Below are 11,786 nucleotides of genomic sequence, written 5' to 3'. Positions count from 1 at the left end.
TACCCAGAAAGAGGCTCTCGCTGATAGTTCGGTGGACAAGGTGTGTCTATGCACTGGTAGCTGCCTCTCATGTTGAAACACATTTGATTTGATCCACAATCAATGTTCTGTTCGAGACACTCATCAATATCTGAAGGTTACAAAAAAATAGGCAAATTAGTTGCTGGTACCGTGACGAATTTAACAGAATTAGAAACTAGTTGGATCAGTAAAGGCTGAACAGAAGACAGAGGGCACCTGTACCCACAAGTGAGATCTTTCAGAACCCTGTCTTGCTATCTGAGGCACTGGAATTACTGGTTCCAATAATATGCATTTATTATATTTCATAAACCATAGTTGTTTTGTCAATGGAGGCTAATTAGTTTTTTTTTTTTTTTTGTGGAACAGAAAATCTGGCCACCTTTTATTTTTTTCTGTCCTTCTCATTTTCTCTCTTTTTTTTTTTTTGACAGAGACAGGTTAAGGATTTTATTGGCTTTGACCCTAGAGTTGCTGTGTACTTGCATGAGTTAAACGTGTAATGTGTAAACATGTAATGTACAAGAGGTAACTTCAGAGAATAAGAAGTTGTGGTTGTCTAATTTGCCAGTATTATAGAAAGTGTTATAATGTAAAATACTTGCCATTTTGAATGCTGTATCTCAAAGCAAGTTCAACAAGTGCTTATACATGCTCTGAATATGATCTGTATCTTATGATTTACGAACACGTTTCTGAACACTTCAAGAGACTTCTGTACCTTGGCAGGTTTTGCCATTGGGTGTAAGACGATAACCAGGTGGACAAGTACACTGGTAACTTCCTAGGGTATTTCTGCATTCATGCTGACAGGTATCCCTGGTTTCACATTCATCAATGTCTGTGGAAAAGAAACGTAGAAAGATGGAAAGATAAAAGTCAGGCTTGCCAGAACATAGATATTTCTTGTTCTATTTATGTACAAACATATGGGCAGAGTTGGAAGTTACGGGGATCTTGTTTTCTAAGGGGGTTGAAAGACTAAGCATAGCAAATTCCTTCCCAACTTACCTGCTTCCATTCCCTATAGCTTTTAAAGCCTTATACTTTTTTTCCCTATAGCTTTTAAAGCCTTATAGCTTTTATGGCTTTTAAAGCCACCTGTCCTGGTTTCGGCTAGGATAGAGTTGATTTTCCTCCTAGTAGCTGTTATGGTGCTGTGTTTGGGATTTGGGATGAGAAGAATGTTGATAACACCCTGATGTTTTAATTGTTGCAGAGCAGCACTTACACTAAGCCAAGGACTTTTCAGCTTCTCGCTCTGTCCTGCCAGTGAGCAGGCTGGGGGTGCAGCGGGAGCTGGGAGGGGACAGACCTAGGACAGCTGACCCAAACTGGCCAAAGGGGTATTCCATACCATCTGGCGTCATGCTGAGCAATTAATATGGGGGGGCCGGCCAGGTGGGGGGACTGGCTGCTCGGGGATAGGCTGGGCATCGGTCAGCGGGTGGTGAGCAATTGCACTGTGCATCACTTGTTTGTACACATTATTATTAGTAGTAATATTATCATTATTATTATTATGTTCCCTTCTTTTCTGTCCTAATAAACTGTCTTTATCTCAACCCACAGGCTTCATTTTTTCTCATTCTCTCCCTTGTCCCAGGGAGGGAAGGGGAAGGGTGAGCAAACAGCTGTGTGGTGCTGAGCTGCCAGCTGGGTTAAACCACACCACCACCTTTGAAGAGACTCTATTTGACAGCAGCTATAACAGGTCTCTACTAGCTGGAGAGACCAGTCTGATACAGAGTTCTGGGAAGAAAAGGGGATACACAAGCTACATAAATCCACAAAGGTTACAGATATAGTCTTGTCCCAGAAAGCAAGCCAAGCTGCCTGACGATAAGGTTTTAGGCAGTATGCTTAGCATATGCATATAACAGTTTTCTTTTCAGAGAAAGCCTTCACTCCAGGGAGTTGTTCTTACAGTTAATCCCTCCTCTGGCAAAGCTGTTTCCTCTCCAAACCAATCTCTCTCATGCCATGGGAACGAATCTCAGTATCTGGAAAGACTACCAATAAATGTTCTCAAACTATTTTATTATTTTTTTTAAATCTCCCTCTCAAATACAGAAATAGCAGACCACTTCATTTAAAATTTTCAAAGCAGACTAATGTAATTTAGATCATATATAATTACTACTTCTTTTGAAATTTCTGCCTGCTTCAGGAGGGTAACAGAGCTCCTACTCGTTACTCTCATGTGCAGGAATTAAGACTTGATTAAAGCAGTGGAAGGAAGGTCTTTGCTTCCCCTCTCTTTGTCTGATTTACAGGTCTTGCATTAGATAAAAATGCAAACACAAAAGAGAAACAAATGTGACACTAAATATTTAATATGTGTTGTTATCAAATCCTGATGGTTGTCTACTCAAAGGACCCTCTTAAAAAAAAAGGAACATTATTGGGATGTGTTTTTCATATTAAACAGTAAATTTTAAATCTACATATTTATTCCTTTGAAACAGAAGTACAGGAATATTAACTACCTGGAACTGGGGTATGGATCATACAGTTCTAGTTCTTTCAATTAAAATAGCTACACCCATAACAAACTGTATCTATGAGACTACTGAAATGTCATTATAATGTAAATACAAGGTTAATGTGATGTCTACTTATCTATAACTTATCACTGATTAAAAAACATTCATATTTTTCAATATATATTGCTATATAATTGTAGCAATAACTCTGGTGGCTAGAATCTAGCTGTAGATCACTATTTATCCTAGAGGTATATTGCTCCTCCTATGATGTGTCATTGGTATATATATTAGGTTGAGGCACGTACCTAAAACATTACAAACTGCTATGTTAAACGTGCTGGGAAAAGTTCTCAAAAGAGCTAGAAGCTAGTACTAGTAGCTCAAGAGCTAGTAGCTCATAGTAGCTACTGCAGTACCCTTGGTCTTAAACTCAGCAGTATTATCAAAAAATAATTGACTGTATATATATATATATTTTACGATACTCAAAACATGAGTTAAGGTGGCAAAAACCTGGCCTAAGAGAAGCTTATTTCAGAACAATTAACTCATGCTTTGATATTCCATGTTTCCTTTGGTAAAACAGCACCGCTGGTGCACCCTCGTGAAGCATGAAGCGAGTGCAGGCTGGGTGTGTGGCCGTCATCTTTCGTGGGCAGGCAGGGAGCTGAAGGTAAGCTGCACGCTCCTGGCTCCAGACCTGCAGTTCCAGAGGGTCTGGGCCCGCTGCCACGAGCGGCTGCCTCATGGGAAAGACCTGAGATTTCTAACTTTTGAGAAACATGTTTTTTTGTTTTGGCTTGAACTTCATTTCTTAACATTTAGCGCAAATCAGTTAATGAGCTGTGCAGGCGACTGCTCCTTTTGTTTTTCATGAAGAGCTGAATTACCTTTTCAGTATTTGTGAAAAGAACAGAATTTTGTTGAAAAACCTCAGAAAAGCTCACACAGTAAGGAACAAGTGAGCTAAATGCTTGATAGACGTGCCAGACACCTTTGTTTCCTGTTGGTCAAAAGAGTGGGCTCTGAGCCTTCGCACCTCTTGAAAAACAAAAATAAAACCTGGGACAGAGCTTGCCAGTTAGCGTAACTACCCTGCTCTCCTCATCATGGAAGAGGAAATGGCAATGCTATCGTTGTCACAACTTGCAACAAACACCAATTTGTTTCCATGTAATCCATCTCCACTGCTCAGTGAATTACGTTACAGCTGGCTGTATACCATAACTACAGAGAACTTCAAAGCCTCTGTTTATACTGCTCATATGGCAGTGACTTGGCTCTTGTCTCTGTGCTGTCACTGCCCCAGCGTGTTCCATTCTAAAATCCTTATTTAAAACCCTTCTGAACCAGGTTACTACCAGGTTATTACTACCATCAAAGTCTGACATAAGCAACATTGCCAGGACTGGAATGGTGGTCTTCTGTTTTTTTGGTGTGAGAAAATTTGCAAAGGTGAGCTACCATAATCAGAGGAAAGTGATCAATGGAGGGAAATATTTTACTAAAACACAGTAAGCAGCATAATTAAAACCTAAGGAGGTTTGAAAATATTTTTGCTATGCTTGCTTGGGAAATAAAAACATGCATAACTCGCTGAATATTCATCATGGTAATATGAAAAAAATACAGCACCACAAACCATAGGCCCCTAACATATATGTAACAGTAACTTAAAAATAAGGTCTAAAACAAAAGAATTGCATAGATATGACTGACATTTACCTACACATCTGTCATTTCTTGCCTCATAGCCTTCAGGACAAGTTTCTCTAATGTTCCTTCTAGTCCTGGAGAAAGGTATTCTGCTGTTCCTATACTCTGAGAAGGAGCTGTAGAGATTTGAGGAGTGCCTGTAATATTGTTGAGGTTGATAGTTGTCTCTCACAGGGGAGAATTGAGCATAGTTATAGCTATTGTAATAGGCACCGTTATTTGGCAATCTCTCCAATCCAGCGCAAGATTTCCCATCACCTAATAAATGTTGTCCAGGTGGACAGATACACTTGAAGCTGCCGGGGGTGTTGGTGCATTGAAATGCACAGGGTTTAGGCACTTGTTCACATTCATTAATGTCTGCTCATGTGACATGATCCAGAGCAACAAACCATGTGGAAAGGAAAAAAAAAAACAAAAACAAAAAAACAATGCATAACTATATGTGTATATATATATATATACATATATACTTAACTCAGTCTGTGTAACAAACTGAAGACAAAAGTGAGATCTTGAAGGCAGTAAAATACAAAGAACACAAATGCCAAGTAGGCAGTCTTTCTTCTATCCTGTACAGTAATATACCTTTATTCTTCTTGTAAGGCTACCTGTGACATAAAACTTCTCATATAGGACAAAAAATCTGTTGAAGGTCTTGCCTTGAGCGCTACTGAAGGTAAGATGTGACTAAAAAACAGGGAACCAAATCTCTTCCCCTGCTTTTGCAGCAGCAGAGCTGTGTGATAGCCTGACTACTGCTGACTGTAGTGAGCAATTCCTGTTGCTTACCCAAAAAGAAATAAGCGACCCCTAGTACCCAAGCCATTCATTGTTTCCCTATAAGCTGTTCACTGCTACTACAGAATTTTTTAGTTTTTTACTTTCTTTAGTGCTCTGCAGATGATCGGGGGAAGCTGTGGGGCTCCTTCTTAAAGGAGGACACAGCACAAAGCACTCTCGAGAAGTACAATTAGTCTTCCAGGTCCTTCAAGCTGGTACTGAGGTAAGCTCGAAATGCACTGACACGGTTGATGCACTCTGTCAGGGGAAAAATCCCGTCTCGAGGACATGTTGCAGGGCTGCAAGGGAAGGAGGCTGGGTATGTTCTAACCTTTGACATTGTTATTGGTCATTCCAGTTATGAAAGTTTTAACACTTATCAGTACATATTAATTCTCTTTCATACAATTTAAAAACGGAGTTATTTCTGTTTGCTTAGGGAATCCTGTTCTCAGTACACTTCAGTTTCCCTTTAAACTGTAATCCCAAATAACTAGACCAACCCTAGCAGTAAACTGTCATCCTTAAAACCAAAACACAGAAGTGAGCATACAGAGTATGGCAGCAGGTTTAAGGATGTAACACAATGAGTGTCCTTCACTGAAAATAAATTCAGGATGAGTGCTGGATATTGTAGGACCCCCAGTCTCTCTGGCACTAGCAGAAAAAATTTACCAAAGTTTTCACTGAGTTTCTCTGGCCCAAGTGAAAATTTGACATACACAGTATTCAATTCCAAACTTGCATACATCCAGTACTAGAAAAAGGCAAAAGACGGCCAATTCCAACCAGGAATGTGCAATTCTGGAATGACCAGAAATAAGCTGATATTACTAAGATATTATTAAGATACATGACATGTCTATTAATTGACATATATCCCGCAACTTTTTAAACTACAATTTAAAGGTTATTTTAATGGTGACTCACTAAGGGTTTATTTCGTATTAGTGGAAAGTGTGTATTTCTAAATTATTACTGTAAAAATGCCATTAAACTAGCATTACGGTTTCATTTGAACGTATTTTGAGCATAGTGTGTAAACCTATGCATACTAATGTATAGTATGCATGCATACTAATGGTATTTTGAGAGTAATGCTGTTTAGAAACTTTTAAAGATTTTTTTGGTATTAGCAATTTAATGCTTTGAGAATCAGAAATCCAGGGGTAATTTATTGTAGAGTATTGCAGTATTATCCAATTGTTACTTCACAAACACATAATTTAACAGATATATGTCAGTTATCATTGGTGTAATATTGTCAGGTGTTGTAAACAAATGAACTTTATTTTTAATAAAATAACAACTAGTATGATTTTTAAGAAAATCAGAGCAATTTCTTTTGCAAGGAGCAACCTATGCAGTATCAACAAAACTGAATACAACAAGCCACTGCATTTACACCATTGCCATCCTTGTGAAATTTGATCACTTACAGACTGGTAAGCCAAAGTTTCCCTGGACAGTATCCCTTTGATCATGCACCATAAATACTAAATATTTACAAGAATAAAGTGAAATGACTTTGAAACTAAAATAGTTAAATTCTCGGGCTTTCTTGTACTTTAAGAATATTATTTGATTTTAAATTCTAGATAACCTTACGTGTGTTGGATGCAAAAATGCTTTACAACAGCTTTTGACAATGCCCTTCCATCTACAGCATGGCATGTTGAGATGGGACATAGTTCACAGAAATGTTATAGTTTAGTTGAATGGGCACACACAACATATCTATGCATGTTTTGATGACAAATACCTTACCCCATCTAAATCTAACAGTCAGTGAACTGTGGCACAAATCATTTTACACAGGGCAGCAGTGGCACAGGTAGGAACAAAGTTCGACTCTTCTGTTTCAGTCAGGGTTCCTACTTACTTTTCAACTCTCCCATGTGCTCACTGGAAACATTAACACTAAAACCTATTTTTATTAACAGGTGAACTAATATTTTTGCATATATGTTTCAAACATATTTTAAACAGATAAAAAAAAATCAAAGGAGCATAAAAGTCATACTTCATTTAATTTAAAGAGGGAACTTTCAGTGGTCATTGCCCCAAAAACAGTTTTAGGGCAGCTGCTGGTGTTTTCTGAAAATCTGTAGTCCTAAACTTCATCCCTCTTATTACTGTAAGAAATTTAAATGTTTTTAAGATATGTTAAGGAGTCTGGGACTGATTTTATTTTAGTAGAGAGGAAGCTGGTGGAAGAAATTTCTTGGTCTGCAGCCAAACAGTTTCTTACCGCGATTTAATCTTTAAAAAAGCATTTCAGCCTGGCTTTTGGCAGTCCAAAAACTTAGGCACTTTAAAAACAAACAAAAAATCCTATCCTCCAAAGCAGTTATTTATCACTTATGAAGCCTAATATTGAAGAAGTCATCATGGAGGAAAGCTTCTCTGATATGATATGTCAGAGCAATGGAAACTGACTTCACTTAGTGTCACATACCAACAGTTATAAATGATTATATTTTAGGAGGAAATTCTTCACTGTAAGGGTAGTGAGGCACTGGAACAGGTTGCCAAGAAAAGTTGTGGATGCCCCATCCCTGGAGGTGTTCAAGGCCAGGTCGGATGGGGCTTTGGGCAACCTGATCTAGTGGGTGGTATCCCTGCCTATGGCAGGGGGGTTAAAACAAGATGATCTTTAATGGCCCTTCCAACCCAAGCCATTCTATGATTCTATAACTCTCTGATTATAATCAGGGTGGATCAGCTATTGAATTTTAAATATTCCACATATATAAGTTGTGAATATAAATAATCCTAGTGCCATGCTGAGGTCTGTGAAATGGCAAGGGAATTTTTTTTTACACACTTGCACTGACATCATACATTAAATAAACTCTCTTGCTATCCACATTAGAATTACGAGAGTATCTGTGAAACGCTATGTGTGTTTGCATGGGCAGAAGGTCTGCACATTTTTGCCAAAGGGTTCTACATAGATAGCATAGGGGAGTAACTACATGGTCAGCATTCCTGTGTCTGTGGGGATTCCTCCTTCCCTGGTGTGATCCAACCAAATCAGAAAAAGGAGTGTTAACTGATAAGTGCAGCTTCCTCCCGTATGGGGAAAACCCTCTGCAATTCCAGAGGGTAGATAAGGGTGTTTGTGACATTTGCTTGCAGATGCAGGTTCTGGGTGTACCGCGCCGCTTGCAACACACTTCCTTTGGGTGTTCTCCTTTAGTAGAGTCCACATCGCTCCCTGCTTGACTGGCTTCAGATGCGAATGGATGCAGTGCAGTGTAGAGCCAAACACGTGTCACTGTCCAATCAACTCACAAATCTGATCTGAATTTTATAAATTAAGCCTGTTGTTGAGTGGTAGGTTGTTGCATCCATCCATCAGTACCTTTGAGGTCCTCAGCCCTTGTACACTTTGTTTTCAAGGTACAGGTCTGTAGCAATCTCAGCTTGGAATCACTGAGTTTTGACTACTTGTTTTGACTGGGACACTTTGTTTTATGTGGGTAACTTCAAATTCGAAGCAGATTTATCTACATAAAACAGTCTTCAAATAGAATAGAATTGCTGGATGTAACTGTGGAAAGCACAGACAAAACCAGTAGCAGAAAATATGCAATACTAGCATGATTGGACAGCTTACCCACACAAGGTCTTCCAATTCCCTGGGACCGATATCCTCTTGGACAAACACAGCGGTAACTTCCTCGTGTGTTCTCACAAATCTGGTTATAGCGGCACTGATGGGTTCCATCCCGGCATTCATCAATGTCTGCAAGCAATAGGGCAAGAGCCAGATTTTTTCTTGAAAGTTCTTACAGCTTTAAATTTTTTACATGTAATGAATGCAGCTAAACCACAAGCAAATTTGGCTCTTTAGAGAGATTTGGCTTCTGAATACACTTTTCTCACCATGATCAAGAGTTAATCTTTAACAGTTTGTTACAAATCTGTGAAACAATCTTTGTTTCACAATCTGAAAGTAGATTTTGAACAGATACACAGATTTTTCAACTGCACTGCATTTACTCTTTCCATTAACTTTCAAAACTTTGAATTGAGGATTCCAGTTCTAACAGTTATGCTGTCCAAATAGACATAATCCATCCTTCTCTCATATCCCATTATATTTGGTAACCTATGTGATGTTGGTGTTAGAAACAGCCCTGAGTAGCAGAAAGGACCGGCAGTCTTGATTTAGAGCTCCTGAGACAAACTCGTTAGAAAGAACTCACACATGGGGCAAAACATTTCAGTCAATGAACGATTTCTAGAATTGAAGGTGACAATGCAGAAGAGATGCCGATGAGAACTTCCCTGTTCTTACTTAAGAGAAGAGGAAAACTGGAAGTGGTAAGGATATATCTATCGTGGTTTTTTTTTGGGGGAGGGGGGTTAATTAATTGGTATTAAAAGAAGTTAAATATATATGTTCCCATAAATTAAACAAGTCAGTGCCTTGATATGTGTGAATCTTAATAACTGAAAGTGGACCGCCTCAAAGACCTTTCTTTCAAAATATATTAATCATTGTCCCTGTGTTTACCATCACCATACAGTACACTAATGTTTCTACTCACCAATGCAAGTTCCATTTTCTGCTTTGGTCATTCCATTTGGGCACAGATCAATGCACTTATAGCCACCACGGGTGTTTTTGCAAAGTTGATCAGGCCTGCATACATTCTGCCTGCATTCATTTACATCTTATTAAAAAAGAAAAAAAAAAACACAAAGAAAGCAAGAATGGAAATGAATATACTTCCTTATGTTCAATTCCTAAAGAGCAGAATAATCCATCTGTAATTACGCTGTGTGCATACATTTGAATGCATTTCATGTACACTTATTGGTCAGCCCAGTTTCCACTCTAGATTTTAGTACTGCTTCACAAACAAATTCAAAAATACATCCTGGTATCATTCGTAGTAGGAGTTTCATTCATAAGGTTTCAGCTAAGATTGCATATAGTAACAAATACATATTGAACTATTTCCTTTGTAAAGAGAGAATGAAAATTCAAAAATGATTCATACCCATGCATTTTCTGCCCTTTAGCTGGAATCCTGGATCACAACCACACTGGAAACTTCCTATAGTATTGAAGCAACGGTGGTGACAGGAGTTGGGCTCTTGACACTCATTAATATCTGTTGGACAAAACAGACTGTCAATATCACAACTGTGAATCACCTTGTCATCATTTAGATGAACAGTGTTTTGGTTTAGACAACATTTTGGGCTCTGCTTTGAGCTCTATTCATTACACTACTGACATACGTTCGGAAGTGTTTACTTTTATCAGTTCTTCATAGAAGAAAATGCACATGGGACACAAACGCAAGATTTTAATTCATTTCTAAAGATGGAAAAAGCAAAAGGTTTAAAAAAAATCTTGCTAGGATAATATTGAAGATTTATAGACACCTTAGTTGGAGATGTATCTCTTTAAAAGTTACTTTTTATTGTGTGAAAGACATTTTCAGTTCATGAAAACTAACACCAACAACCAAAAGGTAACTCCAAACCTTGGCAGCTAAATCCATCAGCTGTCCTTCTAAAACCATTCCCACATCTAACTACGCAACGGTATGAACCAATGATGTTTTCGCAGTCTTGGCCAGCGTGGCAGGTATGTCCACCTAATGCACACTCATCAATATCTGTAATTAAAAAGAAGCTGTAAACCTCACCATGGCAAAATGACACAGATTAAGTAGCACCTTGAACATGATGAATTAGGAAATACTTTATTGCAAACATACTCAAAATAACTAGAACACATTTTGTACAATGACAAAACTGCCCAGCCTGAACAAAGCATTTACCAAGCAATTTATTTGCCATGGGGCTTTTTCTGTCAATAACAACACTCATCTTACCTTGGCATGTTCTACCATCTGCAGAGATGGTGAGGCCTTTTGGACAGGAGCAGTGGTAAGTTCCTATGGCGTTATGACAGGTATGGGAACAAGGATTTCGCACAACACATTCATCTTCATCTGGAAGATGGAAATATTAGAAAAAAAACAGTCAGACTTTACAGGACTTCAAAAGAAACTACACCAAAATAACCTTCATAGGAGGTATGTGTCTGGTACAGATCCCAGGTCAAGACTAATCTAGCAATTGAGCAGCTTCACAGAAACAGTTCAGCAATGCATGCTCCTTCCTTCCCATCCCCATTGTGTTCCCATGGTAAAGAGCACCTGCCTTGCTCTCTGCGTCACTCAGAACACCCCTTCACGGAGCTCCCAAATCACATCAACAAATCTCACAAACTCCAGTCTCTGCTTGTTTGGCCCTGCTCAGCTAAAGCAAAAGGCCGCTGTGGTCAGCAGAACTACACCAGGTAACCACGTGCAGTCATCCTTGGGGTGCTTTAGGAAAGTGAGCAGAGGCAATTAGCAAGGCACAAACCGGAGCATAAAAATGCTGTGACTGAAGTTCTAGTTAAAATCTTAGTAACAAACCCCCCTGAAGCCTCCTTTTCACGTTACTGGTGTGAAATGTCCACTGCTATACATTGAGAAGACTAGAATTTGCACACAGTACATTCTCTATGTCTAATTTAAGATCCTACTCTTTACTGCTACCAGACCTACACTAAGGCTCCCAGAAATCTCACCTGTGTTAGATCTGCAGGCCTGGGCCACTACTGCAGTAATGAATGTTTGATACAATCTATTACAGATAATCTCTTTACAACAGAAAAGATAGAGTTCAGTGTTATTCTTAGCATCCCCACGTAGACTTGCAAAGATTATTACATTTTATGTATTAAAATTTTAGAACTCA

At 38.7% G+C, this 11,786-nt stretch overlaps 1 protein-coding gene across 7 annotated transcripts in view; it reads right to left on the bottom strand.

Moving 5' to 3' along the window:
• HMCN1 (hemicentin 1) overlaps window positions 1–11,786 on the bottom strand; it is a 246,794-nt gene that overhangs the window by 2,547 nt on the left and 232,461 nt on the right. For 5 of the 7 annotated variants that reach the window (XM_080602312.1, XM_080602311.1, XM_080602309.1 and 2 more), the window contains 8 exons: window positions 10,871–10,990; window positions 10,517–10,651; window positions 10,025–10,138; window positions 9,569–9,694; window positions 8,632–8,760; window positions 4,236–4,586; window positions 743–862; window positions 4–130 (listed from right to left, as the gene is read on the bottom strand). In XM_080602312.1, coding sequence (XP_080458438.1) covers window positions 4–130; window positions 743–862; window positions 4,236–4,586; window positions 8,632–8,760; window positions 9,569–9,694; window positions 10,025–10,138; window positions 10,517–10,651; window positions 10,871–10,990 — 1,222 coding nt within the window. Of the gene's footprint in view, window positions 1–3; window positions 131–742; window positions 863–4,235; window positions 4,587–8,631; window positions 8,761–9,568; window positions 9,695–10,024; window positions 10,139–10,516; window positions 10,652–10,870; window positions 10,991–11,786 lie in introns of those variants that run through there. The other 2 variants (XM_080602310.1, XR_013954316.1) reach the window with 2 other exon arrangements.

The sequence above is a fragment of the Anser brachyrhynchus genome (assembly GCF_964034855.1).
Source record: "Anser brachyrhynchus genome assembly, chromosome: 8".
NCBI lineage: Eukaryota > Metazoa > Chordata > Aves > Anseriformes > Anatidae > Anser > Anser brachyrhynchus.
The sequence above is the reverse complement of the archived record's forward strand: the minus strand, read 5'-3'. Positions and strand labels throughout refer to the sequence as shown.